This window comes from Bos mutus, chromosome 4, assembly GCF_027580195.1.
Source record: "Bos mutus isolate GX-2022 chromosome 4, NWIPB_WYAK_1.1, whole genome shotgun sequence".
NCBI lineage: Eukaryota > Metazoa > Chordata > Mammalia > Artiodactyla > Bovidae > Bos > Bos mutus.
The window spans coordinates 41656584-41677460 of NC_091620.1; the positions used below are offsets into that span (position 1 = coordinate 41656584).

At 42.7% G+C, this 20877-nt stretch overlaps 1 protein-coding gene across 1 annotated transcript in view; it reads left to right on the forward strand.

Annotated features, from left to right (window-relative positions):
• Positions 1-20567, forward strand: part of STK17A (serine/threonine kinase 17a) — a 37171-nt gene extending 16604 nt beyond the window's left edge. The window contains exons 3-7 of the mRNA XM_005899417.3: positions 5518-5662; positions 15122-15248; positions 18256-18304; positions 18392-18571; positions 19012-20567. Of these exons, the coding sequence (XP_005899479.3) occupies positions 5518-5662; positions 15122-15248; positions 18256-18304; positions 18392-18571; positions 19012-19336 (826 nt within the window). The 3' untranslated portion in view covers positions 19337-20567. The remainder of the gene's footprint in view (positions 1-5517; positions 5663-15121; positions 15249-18255; positions 18305-18391; positions 18572-19011) is intronic.
• Positions 20568-20877: the final 310 nt, after the last annotated feature.

Consider the following 20877-nt stretch of genomic DNA (forward strand, 5'->3'; position numbering starts at 1 on the left):
GGGATTTTTCAGCCATTATTTTTAAGAGATATTTTTCTTCCCCCACTTATCTTGTTCCTTCAATTACAGTGTGTTAAACTGTTCGATCCCTGGGTTCAGAAGATCCCCTGGAGGAGGGCATGGCAGCCCACTCCAGTATTCTTGCCTGGAGAAGCCCCATGGACAGAGGTACCTGGCAGGCTACAGTCCATGGGGGGTCGCAAAGAGTCAGACACGACTGAGCAACTAAGCACAAACTGTTCCATATTGTCGCTCAAATCCCTTTGTTGTTGATTTCCTTTAGGATTGACTGGTTTGACCTCCTTGCGGTCCAAAGGACTGTCAAGAGTCTTCTCCAGCACCACAGTTTGAAAGCGTCAATCCTTTGGTGCTCAGCGTTCTTTGTGGTCCAACTCTCACATCTGTACATGACTGCTGGAAAAACCATAGCTTTGACTATACAGACCTTTGTCTGCAAAGTAATGTTCTTTAACATTCTATCTAGGTTTCTCATAACTCAGGTCCCTAGGTCTTGTTTATTATTTTCTCCACCCCACCACCCATACTTTAGACAGATGGCTTCCATTTCTGTCTCCAGATTTGCTGGTTCTTCTGTAGGGTCTGATCTGCTCTAAAGCCAGGTGAAATCTTCACTATAAGTGTTTTTGTTTTTGTTTTATCTCTAGCAGTTCCATTTGGTTCTTTTCATACTTTCTATCTCCTTGTTATGTTCATATTTTACTCTAAATCCCTGGGTGTATATATAATACCTGTTTTAAAGTCCTTACCTAGCAATTCCATCATCTCTGGGTCTGTTTCTATTTTCCTGTTAGTTGTAAGTTGTGGCATTTTCAGATGGCTAGTAATTTTTGGAAGGATGCCAGACGTTTAGAATGGCATAGTGCTTGGGTGGATTTTATGATCTTCCACTAAAAGAATGGTGGTGTTTGTTTTGGCAGGCAGTTAAGTTACTTGTGGATCAGCCTTATTAGTGCAGGTCTAGGAGAACTTTAGCCTTTAATAAGACTATAATATGGCATCCTGGGGGGTCTGCTGAATGCCCCAGGTGCTTGGCATGGTTTTTCTACTCAAAATGGGCAACATTCAAATATCTTCTGTCCTCTGTGAATGCTAAGAATTGTTCAGCTTATGATTTCCTGGCAGTTTTTTGCCTGACCTCACAGTTTTACCCAGTGAATGTACATATAAGTATCTTGTCTAAGACTCTGGGATATGACTGAACAGATGTCTACAGATCTCTCTCTGTGTAGAACCCTCCTCCCTGGTACTCTGCTTATGAGATCCAGCTGCCTTAGCCTTGCCCAACTCCCTACCTTCTCAGCTTAGCAAGGCTGCCTGCCATATTCTGCTTGGGTTCCTCCCCTGCCCTGTACCACAGTCCATAAATTACCTCCAAGCAGAAAGTAAAATGAAAGTAGCTCAGTCATGTCCAACTCTTTGTGGCCCCATGAACTATACAGTCCATGAAATTCTCTCGGCCAGAATACTGGAGTGGGTAGCCTATCCCTTCTCCAGGGGATCTTCCCAACCCAGGTCTCCCACATTGCAGGCGGATTCTTTACCAACTGAGCTATAAACTGAGCATAGAACTCAGCTTGTTTGTGCCCCCACCTCAGGGATAATGGTCTTAAGTGCCTGTTGTTGATATGTCTGAAAATAGTTGATTCATGTACTTGGCTCATTGTTCATGGCTAGAGAGCAAGTTCCATAGCATTGGGCTGCAAGGGGAAGTAGCTACGTATCCTTCTGGAGTATATCCTGTATTTTCACACCACCCTTATATGTGTCCACGCTTCCTGGTATGGACTCTTTGGGGTTATTTGTTTTTTGGGTTTTTTTGAGTCTTTATTGAGTTTGTTGCAGTATTGCTTCTGTTTTAAGTTTCGGGGTTTTGGCCTTGAGACATATGGGATCTTAGCTCCCCAAGCAGGGATCCCACCCACATCCCCTGCATTGGAAAGGGAGGTCTCAACCACTGGATCACCAGGGAAGTCCCCTCACTCTTGGCCATTTCATCTAGTGGATTCCTGTTCATTCTTCAAGACTGAGAATAAGTATCATCTTTCTAATATTTTTTTCCTTCCAATTAATTGCTCACTTGCTAAATTATCAATAACTTGATGTGTAATTTCATACCTATATATACTTATGCATTTGTTGTTGTTTAGTCGATAAGTGGTGTCCAGCTCTTTGCAACCCCGTGGACTGTAGCCCACCAGGCTGCTCTGTTCATGGGACTTCCCAGGCAAGAATACTGGAGTAGGTTGTCATTTCCTCCTCCAGGGGATCTTCCATATTCTTAAAAATATCTTTCATTTTTTTCTTCGCCACTAGTACAAGAAATCTCATACATACTTACTCATAATTTATCTCTTTATCCCTAGCACATAGCACAGGGCCTCTAATATATTTGAATGATATTTGTTAAATTTGAATAGTGAGGGAGTAAAGATCCATGCTGGGCCTCTAAGCAGGATAGAAATGGAAATGCTAGTTTAGATAGAAAAAGGAGTGTTTGGTGTGAGGTTGGGAGCTATGAGCTCACTAAGGTGTAGGCTACCAGGGGAACTCGGTTACTCTTACCTTCTAAACATCATTTATATGACTCTGAATAATGTAAACAAAGAGATACTTATAATTTTCTGAGGACCACTAGAAAGTTGAGACTCCTAGATCTTAATATTTTCGATAAAAATAGTTTTAGTAAAATTTTTTGAAAAATCCTTCAGTTATTTCTGTGAAAAATATTTGGATAAAAAGTTACATGAATTAAACTTAGTTTCTGAATAATTTAAAGTCATGGAAAATAAGCACTACTAGAGCACTACAATAAAACTGAAAATTTTGCTGTAGTGAAAGATGGGCCCAGCAAAATTCTTCCTGCTGTTCTAGCTTCTGTGTGAATGAAGGTGCTTTGTGCAAAGCAGTTGTTAATATTTTTGTATTTTCTGTTGCCACACTCGACAGATGCCTTTACCATCTCAGGTTGTTCCATAGTAAAGCTTCACTTGGTTCATGAGTTAAAATGACAGCTGGTTAACGGGTCCGGCTTACATGTAAACAGGGTAAAATGACTTGCGACTGTACACTGTACCTAGAGGGGTGCGTAAGCCGTGCTGATCACTGAAGGCTGGCTTACGTAGCTTCTTTACGTAGTCTCTGTTTGAAGTGTTGGATTGGCCAAAAAGTTCTTTCAGGTCTTTTTTGTTTGTTTGTTTTTTCCTTTTTCCCCATAAGATCCTGTGGCAAAACCCATTGGCCAACCCAATATAGCCTTCAGAATTTTTAGAAAACTAATTTTGCCCTTCATATCTTGTGTTTGGGAAAACAGAGGAAACCCTTTTGTTAAAGCAAGAATGAGTGAATAACTAGTGGAAAAGACTAATAATAAATTGTTCTTAATCTTAGGTAAAGAGATCCTTGAATTTATGTAAATCAAGCTCTATTCAGTTTTATTGTGGATGGTAGTGTTGAGCTGAGGGGTCCAGAGGACCGGAAATTGAGATTGAGAAACTTTCTGGCAACCAAAAGACAGTTCTGTCTCAGCTGAGGAGCAGAGGCCCTCCTGAGTGTACTCTGCAGATTGTCGCCTGTATGTGCAGAGCGCCTGTGCCCTGACTGTGCATCACGCCCTGGTGCGTCTGTAGTTGCTGGGGACCGAGTGGACTCAGCTCATCTTAGCGCCCTGTTCACAGCAGACAGCACTGTCAGGCTGTCATGAATTTACTGTTTTTTGTGTGTGCTGTAAATGCTCACTATTTCCTTTCTTTCAAATTAAATAGTACTTTTAACTTTGCCTGAATATGTCATGGCCATTTTACAGTTAATTACATAAAAATTGTTTTGATGCTTTCACATATGGTTTTCTCATACTGTAATGAAAACATAACAAGAGTCAGTTGTATACGTTTAACCAGAATGAAAATCTAAACCAGTCAATGAGTTATTTTCTTCTGCTCTTATCACCTGCAGTTCTTTAACTAAACTTAATAGGTTCTTATATGATTTTTGTGAAAATTTTTATTTCCTTATCTAGACACAATTTGGAGAATAGGTTGCCCTAACAAAAAAGAAAGAGAAGAACCAAGTTACCTTATGAAAAGGAAATGAATGAGCAGCTTTTGTTTGACAGAAGCATGGCTGCCTGGTGTTATATAGTTCACATTAATTCTGTAGCAACTTCATGGACGCAACCCAGTCTTTTTTTTTTTTTTTAAACACAGAAAGGAAAATTTGAAGTGTGACATGAGTTGTCATTTATGGTAAGGAAAAATTGTTTAAATATGGAACTTCTGCTGAAAGGAAAGGAAAAATTATAAATGATTTTCTTAATTAGCAAAATTATTCAGAGGGAAAAAATAGAAACCGAGTTGCTTTGGCCAGAGGGTGGGAGAAACCAGAAGTCCATGCTGCTCTGTGAGCCTGTCATAGCTACCACAGTCTAAGAAGCACAGTCCCTTCACCCAGCACTTTTCTCCCAGTATCCAAGTTGCCAAGACTGCGGGCCCAGGAGCAGACCAGAACATTCATGCACCTTCTCATCACGACATTGTCTATAATCATGAATAATTAGACCAAAAAAAAAACTTAAATGTCTTTCAAAGGGGAATAGCTAAGTAAATTATGAGGTTTTTAAAATTATTTTATTGAGGCATACTTTACATAGTATATAATTCCCAGGCGGGTTTTAGTAAGTTTACCAAGTTGTACAACCATCACAGTAAACCCATTTTGAAACATTTGTATGCTTTCAGTAGCATCCTCATGCACATTACACCCCCCTGCCGAGGCAGCTATTTCTGTGCTCTCTTTCTCTATAAATTTGCCTTTGGGGACGTTTCATATAGAAACTATGGTTTATCTATTCACAAGGTTGCAGAAATGAAAAATCATGAGGTGGGTAGATTAAAAAAACCCATCATGGAAAAAACACATAAGCCATGTTTAAAAAAAAGTAAGAATCAGTAGAATGTGTCCTGTGTTACCATTTATGTGTTCTTTAAAAATGCATGAAACTGATACTTTTGTATGCATTTTAAGTGTGGTTTTTAAAAACAAAACTGCAAGGATGGAGTATGCCCACATGCTAAGAGCATGCCTCCAGGTGTGGCTCTTGGATTGGGGAATGGCTTGTCAATGGAAGGTATTTGCTTTATTTTCATTATTTGCATTTTTTGCAAAAATAATGTTTTTATGTATTCTGTAACCAAAGATTCTTGAAATATTTTTACTTGAAACTTTGTTAATATATTTTACCATTTAGGTTTAGTTCTTAAAGTTCTTAAGCTGTTTTTATTTAGCTTTGGAAATGCTAAAATGAGCTCATATTAAAGATTTTACTGTTTATTTTAAAAAGTGGATTTCAGCATGTAAATAGACAAAAGTTTACTACACACATTCAAATTAATAGTCTATCTAAATAAGAATTCCTAGTGTGTATAAATATTAGAAACAAAAAGACTCAACTATTTTCAGTGAGTCCTTTTCCTCTTAAATTGTGCTTCTCCTCTTTTCTAGTGCGGCTGGAGGTGAAATCTTTGACCAGTGTGTTGCAGATAGAGATGAAGCCTTCACGGAAAAAGATGTTCAGAGACTCATGAGGCAGATTTTAGAAGGTGTTTGCTTCCTACACGCTCATGATGTCGTTCATCTTGATTTGAAGGTAAGAAAACTGAATCACTTTCCAGTTTTAAGGCTGCTGGAAAATCATACCCCAGATGTGAAGTGTTTCACAGTGATTTATTCAAACATTTGTCAGGTCTGCATGTGTCATTGGGTGACAAGGAAGTAAGAGTTGAATCTTTATTCTTATCCTCTAGCCAGTTTTTCAGGGAGAATATGCACACGTGTGTACCTGGGAAGATAAATAGTGACATGTTGCCCTAGAAATGGAGCTTCAGCAATATTTCTGGGTGGGTGCAGGCTTCCTGGTGGAGACAGGGCTTGAAACGCTGGTGCTGGTGGTTTAGTTGCTCAGTCATGTCTGACTCTGTGGACTTCCTGGTGATGCCAATCCTGGGGATCCAGGCGCCACCCACAATTACTGCTGGATGGCACGCTCTAACACCTTACACACACGATGCTGTACACACGCCATACTGCAGGAGTGTCAAAAGTGGGCGGTTACACCGCAGTAGACATGGGAGTGCTTGTGGGACGTTTTTTGAAGGCAGGTGTGGACACGTGTGCACCCACATGTGGTCCCAGGAGGCTGATGCTGCAGTGGCCTTAGAGGTCATCTGGTGAAACCCTGAGAGCATGCACCAGGCCGCTGGAGCTCTTGTTTTTTCCCCTGAATGTATCGTGTGCATTAGAAATTCAAAAATCCTCTCTGCAAGACATAGCCACCCATGCTTCCCAAGGGAACACTTGCCAGGAAGGGATGGTCTTTGCAGTCCAGGCTTCAGTGAACTCAGACTTTTAAGAAGCCTCAGTATCAGACAGTGCAAAAAAAATTCCCCAAAGTTGTGTTTGTGCTGAGCCTTCTCTCATGTTTGGTGTTACACCACACTCAACTTTGTAAAATCATACATTTAATTTTATGACATTTTGCTAGTTTTATGATGTAGAAAGGACCTCCACGAACAGAACCCCAATTTAAATAATATCACACCTTTAGGAAATGAGCTCTCAATTTATGACAGCTCCACCTGTGACATTATCCAGACTAGAAACTAATTAAGTAGCGAGTCAGACAGGTTGCCGACACCGTGTGTCATGCATCTTTGATGTTACTTGAAAGCAGTCAAGGGTGAATATTAAGTTCTTGACTACCAGGTTCGACTGTGTATTTACACAAGGAAATTATATCCCTTTCTCCCCAATACACTCAGTATAAATTGTATTCCTTTCTCCCCAGTATACTCGGTATAGAATACTTTCCAGATTTAATAGAGGCTTTGATGATGGAAACAGGACTCTTCCATGTTTCCCAGACCCAGAGGAGCTTGAAGACAAGGGGCCCGGAGGGTTCTCAGCCTCTCTCCTGCCCTCTCGCTCTTCACACATGTAGTCCAGCTTGGCTCCTAGTGAACTGTGGAGGGAAAGGTCAGAGGTGGGGTTGGAAAGGCAGCCATGCAGACGGGAATGGTTTCTACCAAAAGGTCATTCCCAAGTTGGCTTCCATGACCCTTGTGAGTCTGGACAAAGAGTGTCTACTGTCCTTTTAACAGCCATCTGCCCAGTGACAGTGTGTTTATAATGTTGACTCTCAGTCTTAATAAGAGCTTGAGAGACTAAGCTACAGAGCTAAATGTATACTTGGTGTGTGCTAAGTTACTTCAGTTGTGTCTGACTCTTTGTAACCCCATGACTGTAGCCCGCCAGGCTCCTCTGTCCATGGGATTCTCCAGGCAAGAATACTGGAGTGGGTTGCCATTTCCTTCTCCAGGGGATCTTCCTGACAGGGATCAAACCCTCATCTCTTATGTCTCCTGCATTGGCAGGCGGGTTCTTTACCACTTGTGCCACCTGGGAAGCCCTGTAAAAAATGATAACCCCGATATATATGGTAACTTTGAGTCATTAGACCATTTTTATTGCCCATGATGATGAAAATGGGCAATTCTTGTCCCAGAGACAGAAGTTAGTTAGTTAGGCAACTATTAGATTTGCCCCTGTGAAAAGAGATAATTGCAAGAATGGGAAATACACTCTTCAGTAGGTAAGAACCCGGGCAGTCAGTTTGCCCAAAGACTGATTCACTGAAGACCCTCAGCAAGATGCAGGCAGGCCTCAGAGAAGTCGCAGGTTTGCTTCCAGACACCACAGTAAAGTGAATATCTCAATAAAGAAAGTTTCACTATCTTTCCCAGTGCCAAGGTTATTGATCACAGATCAGCACGACAAATATAATGAAAATGTGTGAGGTATTTCAAGGATTACCAAAACGTTCAGAGTCAGGACAAAGCTCAAGTCTCAAAATCATTTCAGTAATGTGAGCTGGTCCTGGGCGTAGTGGCCTGCTTTTACATCAGCCAGGAGGAGGACTGACCAAAAGGGGTACAAATGTCAGTCTTAAAACCCAAGGTTGGGTCCAGTGGTTTAGGCTCTGCACTTCCAATACAGGGGACGCAGGCTCGAGGCTTGATCCTTGGTCAAGGTGCTAAGATCCCACATAGTTCGAAAAAATAAAAGTCAAAAAATAACCAAGGCTCTTTGTGTTCCACTGGTCTTATATTGGTCAGATCGTTCACCGTTCTATACTAGGTGTTCAGTCATTAAACCTGCCCCCACTGCCATGTGTATGATGGGAAGGAGAGGAGCAGCCTCGGCATTAGAAGCTGAAACTTTTCCATTTGAGATTTAAATTGATTACTGAAAGTTTAGGCATCAGCGTTTTACTTGAAAGATTGGTATCATGTAACATTTCTAAACAATTCCTCCAATTTATTTAGGCAGGATTATTAACCTGTTTCTGTATTTTGACCTGGGTTTTAGAGCATAAAAAGTCAATTAAACTTTCATTGCCTGATAAAATGTTGCTCAAAATTTTGTCCATGGTATCTTAAGCTTTATTGAGCAGATTAGCCTCAACTTTACATAGGTCTTATCCAGTGGTGACTCTCAGTAAATGGTAAGTAGACAATGTGCAGAGGTGAAGATACCCAGGTAAAGAAAAGGATTCCCACTTGAAGCTGAGAAATAAGATTTTGGGAAGGTGTCTCTATTCCCGTTGTCTGAGGATGGTTTGTATGTTTCCTGTGTATTCCACTCCCATTACCCCTCAGTGGACCTTCTTTCTTTCTTTCTTTCTATTCGGGATGAGTGCATCTTAAATTAGAATTAAGTATTGTGAGCCACAGCCTTGATCATGAACTGGATTCTACAAAAAGGAGAACTGACTGAGCTGTGAATTTTAAGGTCCTTATCTTTGTTTTTAGCACTTATTTTCACTTATGGAAGTGGATTTATTTCTCCATCAGAGACTGATGGAAACTATAGTCCTTTATTTAGAGGAGTAAGTTCTACTTTAAAAATGTACTGGTGGTCAAACCAGGGCACAGTTGGTCGAGAGGACACAAAAAACATAACTGAAATTCCATGAAATGGCTGTGATTTTATTATGAGATGTGTGTTTTCTCTAGTAATCTCTTTCAAGGGTTTAAGGTCTCTCACTTTGGCAGATCATGGACACTTGTGACTAAGCCTCAATTTCAACTACTACAGTAACATTCTAATAATTTGGTCACACAAATACAGAATTTATTGCATTACCACTCGACCAGCAAGCTTTTGAATAACAACTAAAGAAAGCAGTTCCCAAGGAATATAAAGGGTAAACCAACTGTAAGGGAAAACATTTAAGGGAATAAGTGGCATTTACAGACATCCCCAGAATGAGCATGTCTTACTAATCACAAATGACCCTTCAGATCCAGTGATAAGCAGTACTTCTCTTGGTGTTTTTGGTGTACTGGGAAGGGTGAAGCATGCGCAGTGATGAACATATATTCAGAGCCAAACGCCTCTCATCTAATTTGCCTGAAAAATGACATTTGATTGTAAGTAGTATTTCTTTATTGTAATAAAATTACAGTTGCTTTGAGAAGTCGGGGACTTACAATTACAGTGCTGTATAGGATTTTTTTCCCTGAAAAATTAGCTAGAAGCTAAGTAACAAAGAGAACGTGGCTTTATAAGGAGGTTTATGTTATCAAAACCTCATTGCAAAGAGAAATTGATTCTAACACTGGTCAGTTAAGCTTCTCAGTCTTTGGGGGTAGGAGAGCGCTTTATCTGGTTTGGGTGTTTATAACCATGGATCACGCCTCTGCAATGGAGACTTCTGTAGTGACAGCAATTTGTTGTTTTAGTTTTTTATTCAGTTTCAGGTGTTTACTGTAGCCAAATTTTTTGTAATTTAAAAAACAAAACAGGTTTTTATACAAAATTAGAGATAATACTGGCCATAATATGGTTTTTTCAGTATAGGCAGAAAAGCCTTAGTTATTCTATGAATTTGTTTTCAGAATAAACTCTCATTCCATTAAATTGCATAGTGGTAATAATTAGCACATTGAGTAAGAGACACTCAGAATTCTCTGACCATTTCTTGGGGTGTCATTTGAATCTTTTTCCCCCTCTTAAGGAATTTATGGCTGCACCATCAATCCAGTGCCACTGGCTGCGTGGTGCCGAACTGAAATGGGCTCCAAGTATGAAGTCCACACCAGAGCTCTGAGACTTGGTGTGAAAAAAAAAGTAAAATATTTCAATAATTTTGCATATTAGTTACCTGTTGAAGGTATGGACTTTTAGATAAATTGAGTTAAATGAATATATTTAATTTCACCCATTTCATTTACTTTTTGTAATATGGGTGCTAGGTAATTTTAGGCTGCATTCTGTGACTCACATGACCTTTCTGTAACAGGACAGCACTGGTTTCAAGGGGATCAGGAGATGTTTAAGCTAAAACAACCGGTACTATATCTCTTAGCCTCTCCATTCATTTTTCTGCCTACTGTAAGCTAGTTTTTTCTCCCACAACTTTGCCAAAAGTTACATTCTCCGAATTCCTTCATGGTCCTCGTTCTTCCTCTTGTCCTGTTTGATGGAGCGATTCTTCATGGCTCCCCTCCTCTGATGTTACACCTGGGTTCTCACTCTCAGACCAGCTCCTCCTCCTTGATTCTCGTTGTGTCCCCTAAACCTAGTTATCAGCAAGCCCTCATCCTGGCCCACTGCTCTTCTGCCACATACACACTTCCTCTTGTCTGTGTCATGCTTAATCTTTCCCGTGTGCTCTTGGCCCCAAAGCCCTGTCCTTGGCCTTGCTCTCTCTCCAGATTGAATTTCCAGCTGTCCTGGGTGGTCCTGAGAAAACTGAAGTGATGGTCCTGTCTGTGGACCTGACGGATCAGTCAGCAAATGACAAGAGCTCCCCCTTTCTGTTCTGCATGTCATCAGTCTCAATGGCCTGTGCATTTTGCCTCTAACGTGTGAGATCTCTTCTCTTCTCTTCTCTTTCATTCCATGCTTCTTCACACCTGCCTCAGTCTCTCTCCCTCTGGAGGCCTTTAAAAACAGGCTAAAGGCGCGTGTTTTAGAAGGCTGTTCCTGGCCGCAGGCGTGCATCTGGCAGCCCCTGCACGCGCCGTGCTGTGGGATGGCTCCCTGTTGCCCTTTGGCCTGTGGTCATACTTCCCTGGATGCCCTCTTGTCCCTCCCCTCGCTCTGCCTCCTGCCAGGCACTCCTGAATGGCCCACAGAGCCCTGCAGGCCCTGCCCCCAACCCCATTTCCTTCCAGCCTCACACTTGCCTCTCACCTCTGTGTTTGTCTGCAGCTTGCAGTTCTTCCTTTGGCCTCCCCCAACCCCGAGATGCTCTCCCGTGACTGACTCCTTCTTAACATTTGTCTCCCTTCAAATACTGCTTCCTCCAGGAAACCTTCCCTGACTGTCCTAGAAACAGCATCCATACTCATACATACTTGCGAGGCATGCTGTCACCCTTTACCCACTCTGGTAGAGCTAAAAATTACCTGGAGTTGTACTATCTATTGGTCCTTATTTGACCCGGTTGGAACGGGGAACACATCTTGTTTTCTGCCATTTCCCCTGGTCACAGCTCACTAGGCAGTCCATGAAACTTGGCTGAGTCAATGGTGAAGTCCTTTTTCCCCCTCAGGGTCTGCTCCCTGGCCTCCTCTGGAACTCTCCAAGGTAGAATCCCTTGCTCTTGTTCATTTAGTGCCCAAGCACTTTGTGGACTGCAGTACTTAACGATGCACAGCAGAGTCAGTTGAGCCTGACAGGCCCATCTGTTTCTCTTCTGATTATGAACTCAGGACAGTAAGGGCTTATTGTTCATAGTCATGTTACCACCTAGCCTGACACGAAGTAGAGACCCTCTCAGGGCTTTTTTGTAGAGTTCCCTTTCTTCATTTACTCAGTGAATACCAGTGCCTGTCTGCCGAGGGCGGGGCCCTGAACCTGGTGATGCCTCAGTGACCAGGGCTGTGGCTCTGGTTCCCACCAAGCTGTAGACTCTTCCACTCGCCGCTTCTGAATCCAAACTGTGACAGACCTAGAGCACTTTCATAGTAGAAAAGGGTAGGCAGGATGGTTGGGTCAACAGTAAGACACCTTTTCCTTAAATTTTTGTTGTTGTTGTTTGTTTTTAAATGACTTTTAAGAGTTTTTTGTTGGCCATGGGGCACCTGGAATCTTAGTTCCCTGACCAGGGCTCAAACCCGCACCGCTTGCACTGGAAACACGGAGTCTTAACCACTGGCCCACCAGGGAAGCCCTACGACCCCTTTTAAAGAGAGGGCCCATCTGACCTCAGCTTCCTGTGTCATAGCACAGCCCTTCACGACACTGCTTTCCTCCCGTGCTAGGTCCTCTCACCAAGTTGATAGGCAAAGCAGAACAGACAAGAGTGCTCTAGGTGGGGGACAGGCAGTGTACAGAGATGCTGTTGTGAGAGAGCAGTGCAGGTGTGAGGGGCTGGCAGTGTCCCAGAGCCTCACTCTGCCTGATTGCGGGAAGCAGGTGCATGAGGAGTCTGGGGAGCCAGGCTGGAGCTCGCCCTGCCAGGGGCTTCTGGATCCGTGAGCAGTGGGGACAGCTCACGGATCCAGAAGGAGCTGGGGACAGCTACTGAAAGGGTGTGGGCATGGCGCAGAGGACAGAAGACCCTGCTGGCTGCAGTCCGGGCAGTTTTCTGTACAACTAAGCAAACAGTGATGGTAGCTGGAGTTAGCAGCCTGTGGTGGGAGAGAAGGCAAAGTCTGGAAATGCCTGCATCTGGGATTTAAAGTCAGTAGGATATGGTGACAGAATAGCTAGAAGGGAGAGCAGTGGGAGGGAGGAGAGACGGAGCTGCTTCTCAGTGTTGTGTCCCAGCGGCTACGAAGAGCATCAACTGAGATGCCCACAGAGGGATGGGGGGTCTGACTTGGAAGGAAAATAGGAGTGAGTCTGACTGGAGCTTGTAGAATTTGAGGCACCTCTGCAACATCAGAGGGGAAAGATTAGGTAGGAGTTGGTTGAAGAGATCTGAGGGGATGGTGACTCCTGAGCTGCGGTGACAGTTCCGCCTGTGGTGCGGGTGGGTGCTGTGTGGCGGGAGTGGGGTGACTGGACGAAGGAGCCTCCAGGTCAGGCTGTGGGGACCCGGCGATTATCGGGCGGGTAACGGGAGACTGACAACAGAGGGGATAGCAGCAGCCGAGAGTTAGGAGAGCCAGGAGAAAAGGAGTTCACAAGCAGGGAAGGAGCAGTAGAGTCAGGTGCCACTGAGATGGTGCGCAGAAGAGAGCCCCAGCCCTCTAGTGACCCTGCAGATGAGAAGATGGAAGTCGGATGGAGCAGCTGGGTGTGAGTGGAAGGGAAGGTGGGTGACCATCAGTACCACCCTCGAGAGCACAGGTGTGATGGGGGAAGTAGGAAATTACCGTTAGAGCAGTTTGTCTTGTATAAGCCTTTGCAGAGGAGACCCACGCACTGTGCCTGGAGTGAGGGGCGAGGATAAATTTGTCAGGCAGTGCGGAACGGGGCTTCCCAAGCAGAGGCAAGGCCGGAGGTGTGTCCCACGTGTGTTGTTTAGGGACTACAGCCCGATCGATTGGGAACAGATTCCTCACAGAAGCCCCTGGAGGGGGGCGTGGCAACTCACTCCAGTATTCTTGCCTGGAGAATCCTGTGGACAGAGGAGCTTGGCAGGTACAGCCCATGGGGTCGCCAAGAGTTAGACATGACTAAGTATGCACGCTTCTCAATTTATCTTTGGAAATATTCTTAATAACAAAAGACAGTAAATGCAGACCCTTTATGAAGCAAATATAAACTTTCACATCTCATACTTTATTTTAAACAATTCTAATGAATCTTACATTCTAGTCCATAATATATCTGCTTGACTTTTCGCGCTAAAGTGTCTTCTTCAAATGAGTGAAAATGGCTCCAGGAATATGAAGCTTATTGATCTGTGGATTTGGGTAGTGCTCACCATCACCATGTGCATCCACCCCCTACCCCCACTCCATTGGAGTTTTGTGTGTTGCTGAAGAACGGCAGCTGGACAACATAGGGAGAATATCGTGATCAGACTTCCATTATGGGAAGATTATTGTATGAGAAGGATGGGCTGAAGGTAGGGAAAACTAGAGACGCAGGGTCGTGTCCAAGTAGGAAATAATGAAATCCCAAACTTTAAGTGGAGGAGATGCTGAGGTCTAGGAACTAGAATGAGCATGACTGGTGACTTCATTCGATCTGACAGTGGTAGAAAATGGAGACAGAATTTTATGATGATTCCCACTGTTTGACTTGGGCACTGAGACGGGAATCTGTAACCGGAGGTGTTGACTGCATTGAAGGCCTTGCCCCGAGGCAGAAGCCGAAGGTGTGGCACATTTCAGCCAGATGAAAAGATCTGATTTTAATTGGTGCTGTGAGTCTGGAGAGGACTGAAACTTTGCTGGTAGATAAAATTGCTCAGAAATAGAATGCAGAGTGTCAGGAGAATGTCAGTCAGCAAGAGATCTTGAGCAACACCAATACTTAAAAGGAGGACAAAGAAATCCCAAAAAAAGGATCTATAGAGAGGGATCCATAGAAGGAGGGATATATCCAAGAGGGTGTAAGGATGTCCACAAGCTCCTGATTGTCCAGCGGTGAGTGCCTGCAAAATAGTGCCTGCAGGACACCCGGACTTGGTGGGCCTTCGACTATTAAAGATAATGTGCCCTTAGTGAGAGCAGACTGAGCCGAGGGGCAAATCCTGATTCAACTGGATTGAGAAGTGGTCAAAGGTCTAGTGACCTTGCTTTCAACAGCGGAGCTTTGAGGGAGGGAGTGGACTGGGTAGAAAGAAATTCAGGGTCATAGGGGAGGGTTGTTTTTTTTTTAAAATAAGTGGTTTGGTTTTTAAGATAGGAATAGATGCATATTTATGTCCTGAGGAGGAGCTAGCATCAGAGAAGAGATGGTACGAAGCCTCCTGCCTTACACACAGGAAGTGTGCTGTAAGCAGAGCTGTGTAATGAATGACTGTCCACTGGTAAATTTCTCACTCTCAGTTCCACAGGTAAAATCTGTTTTACAGGCTGCCTGTTCTTTTTGCTCTTCATACACAATCATGATTTATTAATTTGGGGGTATCATTTTTTAGCCTCAGAATATTCTGCTGACAAGTGAATCTCCACTGGGTGACATTAAGATAGTGGATTTTGGTCTTTCAAGAATAATGAAGAAGAGCGAAGAACTCCGAGAGATCATGGGCACTCCTGAGTATGTGGGTGAGTATTTGTCAGAGCGGGGTGTGTCTTCTTTTTAGGGACAGGCGTCGCCTTCACCGGGGAGCTCACATGTGCTATGATTAGTGGTGGGGCCAACTTTCCACTGTGTTGAAATTCTACTGTCAGAGAGCCCTTCCTTTGAGTTAAAAAACGGAAGACTTTAAAGAGTATGATACCAAATTGGTGCTTCATTCTAAATGGAGTGGGCTTCCCTTGTGGCTCAGCTGGTAAAGAATCTATCTGCAATGAAGGAGACCTGGGTTCGATCCCTGGGTTGGGAAGATCCCCTGGAGAAGGGAACAGCAATACACTCCAGTATGCTGGCCTGGAGAATTCCGTGGAATGTGTAGTCCATGGGGTCGAAGAGAGACACGACTGAGCGACTTTCACTTCACTTAGCAGCATAGGATATCAGGTTATCTGAGGGTGGGAGGATATTGAACAAGTAAAGGACCTGTTAAGAACTTCAAGTTGGTAACAAACATCGTGAAAGTCGTTGCAAGGCCTGTGACTGCACATGTGTGGGAAATACCGGGTATTCTGCTACGTAGATACAGAGGGGAAAGCTCCTGGCAGAAAGAAAAAGGAGAGAGCTGTTCAGGTCAGGAACCATGGCTTCTAGGTTGGTAGATAAAATAAACTATGACTTTTTTTTGATAGACAGGTGGAACACAGAAGGATTAGTGGTTTGAATGAGGTTTAAAAAAGAGACTTCTATAGAAGAGCAAAGCAGTGAAATAATTTAAAGGTTGTGACCGGGGATTACCGTTTTATTTAAAACCTGAGTAGAAACGGCTCTTTATGATGGGAAGACCTTGGATGATGGCAGCCCTGGGAGGAGGAGGATGGGTTTTGTGGCCTCAGGTGAGAGCTGAAGATGAGAGAGAAGACTGTGGCCCTGTCTAGGGGGAAAGGTTTGCCTGCAGGCAGAGGTGTGAAGAGGACAGGAAGTCTCCTCCTAGAAGGCCTGGAGGCTTGGCAAAAAATAGAATGAGAAAGGAGAGTGGTATGTAGAAAGGAAAAAAGGATTCCAGGGCATCCAGAAAGCCCCAGGGCACAGTTAGGATTGAGAAAAGCAAAGCTATAGGGCTTTTTTTTTTATAGATAGCACAAAAAATAATTTGAAATTTTAAATTGCATTCTAAAGTCCCGATTTGAAACTGCATATCCTTTATTAGGTAATAAAAGATATCACAGGCAGAAAAACATCGTTCAGATATTGGTTTGGGGGTTTTTTTGGTGGACTAGAACACTTAATTTCCTGTATGCTGATTGATAACACCTCCTGACCACAGTGTAAGGGATAGGAAAGTGGCTTAATGTGCTGCTTCAGGGCGAGTAGCCTGATGTGTTAGCCAGTGAGTAGTGGGTGGCCTTGTAAACTGGAAGAAACACAGACAATGCAGACTGAAGGGCTATGGACTAAGACGCCAGCAGGAATTACTGCGCTGAATGAGTTTTGGGCTTTGTTTGCTTGTTTTCCAATGTTTTCTGCTCTGTGGTAAATTCTCAATTTTCTATCAAGAGCTTTTTCCCTCCAAAAAAATAACACTTTATTATAAAAAAATAGTATAAGCCCAATTGGGAAAAACTGAAAATAATTCAGGATATAATACAGAAAAGCGTGAGGGCTTTCCTGTCTGCCTTCCGCTGGCCTGCCTTTTAAAGGGGAGTTGAAGCCGCCTCTGCCCCGGTGTGTGCTGCTCCACGCTGGTGAGCTGTGTGACCTCGGTCCCCAAGCCTCTTGGTGCCACACGTCTCTCTGTCCATGAAACAAGGCTGTGCAAGTCCTGCCTCATTGGATCTGCTCAGTGATGCTCTTCTGTCAGTGTTGAGCACATCATAAACACTCAGAAAAGTAACCGATGTTACCTTCTCCCCCTCTACCCACCATCTACTGCTGTCTTGGCTGTTTTACTTTTTCCCGTCCAGTAATTTGGATTTTATGCATTTGATTTTAAATTTCCTAGTAGTTTCTTTTGAAACTTTTAAGTAATATTCATAATCTGTTTCTCAGCTTGGCGTCTTCAGATAGGAGTTGAGGAAATGAGCCCTCCCCACTTCTCCCCCTCATATCCTCCCCCTCCCCCACTTCCTCCCCTCATATTCGGGGGCAGGTTTGACCCCAACTACTAATGCATGTGTGACTTTGAGTGTTTTGGTTTTCCCTGAAACATTTTCATTCCCTTTTTTATTGTAATTACCACAGTTTTGTAGTCTTTGATCTGTTTTTAAATGGATTCAGTACTTAACTGTCTGCATAGCCTGGCCTTCCTATCTGTATACTCGTGAAAAAGAAATCATCTTTGGGTTGACTGGCTTGTATCAGTGAGTAGTTTCCGAGGAGAATTCTCCTGAATTTCCCCTGTGGCCTCACACACTTGGGGCTGCCCTTCCGTTGCCTTGTCTGGGTGGCAGCGGTCTAGTTAGATGGTAGCAAAGCAGACTGCTCTCTCAGCCCCCTGGAGTTGTCCCTGTTTTCTGTGCATGATGCATGTCATCCGATGCCCAGGCTGTCTTCTACCCTCGGTGACTGACGTTGAGTTAACGGGCATTTTAAAAGCTCACTCCAGCCTCGGCTTAGAGTAGATCAGAGGCAGGTCCAAAAGGGGTCTGGGGGGACGTACTACAGACTCAAGGCGAGATTTAAAAGCAGGAACCTGTTAGAGCTGATTGATACTTGATTAGATAGAGGGTGTGGGAAGAGGGGGGAAGAAAGTAAAAGTTATCACTTTATATGGTAGTATTTATGTATTCAAGTATTTTTTTTTTAATTGCTAGGATCCAGCATTGGAGGTTAGAAGTAAAAAAGGAATTAAGTTAATTACAAATGTCTAGTTAGACTTTACACTAATTCATATTAATTTGATTTATACTGTGAACTTACTTTATTTTAGCCCAAACCTTGATAATGTCATATAGTTTTGAGTATTTAAATTTTTATCTCTAACAGCAAATTTTACATTTTTCCACAAAACTAAATATTTTCTTTTGTTTCTGCTACTAGCTCCTGAAGTTCTCAGTTATGATCCTATCAGCACGGCAACAGATATGTGGTAAGAATCATTGATGAAAAACTGATCAAATCAGTTTTAAGAAATGAATGTGATACTGATTTTTCTTACCTCTTCATTCTGATTTAGGAGCATTGGAGTGTTAGCATATGTCATGCTGACAGGAATATCGCCTTTCCTGGGCGATGATAAACAGGAAACGTTCCTCAACATCTCACAAATGAATTTAAGTTATTCTGAGGAAGAATTTGATGTTGTGTCTGAGTCAGCTGTTGACTTCATCAAGACACTTTTAGTTAAGAAACCTGAGTAAGTATTCTGATCTTTATCAATTTTTGAGCCATCTACTCTGAACAAAAGCAGATTAACAACTGAAACCCCAAAATGAAGACATGAAAACGTAGACATAAAACTACATTAAAATCTTTGACTTTTTACGTCTGTTGAAAGAAAAGTGGCAGAAATAAAAATGTTTTCAGAAAATGTGAATCGCACCTCAGTGTAACAGATATTTTCCATCTGTTCTTGGTCTTTCAAGGGGGCTTTTCAGAGATAACTTGCTTAAAATACTATTTTTCAACATTATGGGGAATGGTTTTTGCAAGCAAATGCTAAAACTTCCTTTAATTCAGGAACTACAGTAAGATTTTTACCAGCTCTTCCTATGTCCCAAAATTTAATCCCTTAGGCTCTGACTTATGATTGAAGTTTTAAGCCATCTTAAGTGTAAACTGTGTATCCCTATCCAGAGATCGCGCCACTGCAGAGGAGTGTCTGAAGCACCCATGGCTGACTCAGAGCGGTGTTCAGGAGCCTGCTTTCAAGGTCAAAGGGGCCTTAGAAGAAGCACATGCCCTCCAGGAAGCAGATCCTGTGTCTGAAAGTAATTCAGACACTCAGAAGCCAGAAACCGAGGAATCCATCGTAACAGAGGAGCTAATTGTAGTTACTTCATATACTTTAGGACAATGCAGACAGTCTGAAAAAGAGAAAATGGAGCAAAAGGCCATTTCCAAACGATTTAAATTTGAGGAACCTTTGCTACAAGACATTCCAGGAGACTTTATCTACTGAGCAGTATTTCCCTTTAGAACTTTAAGATTTCTACATTGGAAACATTATTTATGGACTTCTGGCCAAATGGTACATGGACTGAAAGTGGATGACCAGGTATCAGTGATAGAAACTTAAAATAACTTTGTCAAACTTGTGGAGTGAGAGAAATCAAGCCGGATTCATCAAGTGGCCAACGAGGAGGCTTAACGGGTGAAGTTACCTTTTTCTATGTTCTTTTTAAGAAGGGAGATGTTTGAACCATTTCTGCATCCTGCTTCTCCAGAATGAGAATTTGTATGCAAAGACATCTGTATTCACTTTCTGTAAAAATCCAAGTAAAAGTGCCAAAATTAACACCTGTGTAAATCTGTTTTGCATTATTCATATGTATATCTGCATATATATATGTTGATACCTTTACTAAAATTGATACTTTTTCACTTTGGGTTTTTTTAGAGGGAGTAAGATTTTAATTTAAGTATTTTCTAAATTTTTGAGACCTAGAATAAATCCACTAGTTTAAAAGTGTCTTATTTATATATTACTGCTTTATGTTGATTTAATTTGGCTTCTGTTGTCTGTTTTTTCCTCTAATGCTTGTCACCCCATCAGTGAAAAACCCTGGCTAATTTGTTTTTCTTCAACATCACTAGTAAGAGTGGTGTGATTTTTCACCTCTGAAATGGTTCTGGTTTTCAAGGCCAAGGTTAAGTCATCCTGTGATATTCCACCAGTGTCAGCCTGCGGCTCCTTCGTCACACCTTCCTTCATAGACGCGTCCCTGCGCAGGTCTGTCACTTTGGTCTCTTAGGAGAGTCACCTCTTACATGATCGGATCAACACAATGGTGCTTTGGTCAGTGAGAAGATGGTATAATGCTGTTTTTGTTAATAAAATCCCTAGGTGTCAGGATAAGAAATAAAGCATATTCATGCTGACCATTGAGCCTCTACTTCTGCTGAGTTGTATTAGCCCCCAAACTATATTGGGAAAATTTACAAAAAGCCAGAATATTTATAAACCTTTACTTTGTTCATAAGCAATTTGACTTTGGAGACTTTGTCATTAGGGAGGTACCCTTCCTTGTCCCCAAAAGACTTAGAATATACTCAGTAGCATTTATTTAGGGTTGAATACTTCAGTTGTATCTGGGCCCCACAGTGAACAGTAAATTCCTATTTTAAAAAATGCAAATGTAAAAGTGGATGCTGTACAACTTAAAGCAACTAAATATCCTTCTTACATGGAACAGTCTGAGAGTCTTTATTTATCTTGTATTAGGTCCTAGTATCAGGTTAATACAACCTGTCTGTGACCTGTATGCCGTGTGTACACGTGTGCTCTGTATTGTGAACTACTCAGGCCAGTCCCTACACAGTCTGCTAGGGAATCATACAATGCTCTCTTCCCAGCCTGGTGCTCAGTTGTCAGCATCAGGATGATGGGGGCACCAAGCCATCTGTTTTTAGGTCTGTGCAGGGTACCAGGCTGGACTTGGACATGCCTGGTCTCCGTGGGCTCCCAGTCCTGCCACGTGAGCATCGCTCACGCTCTGTTGT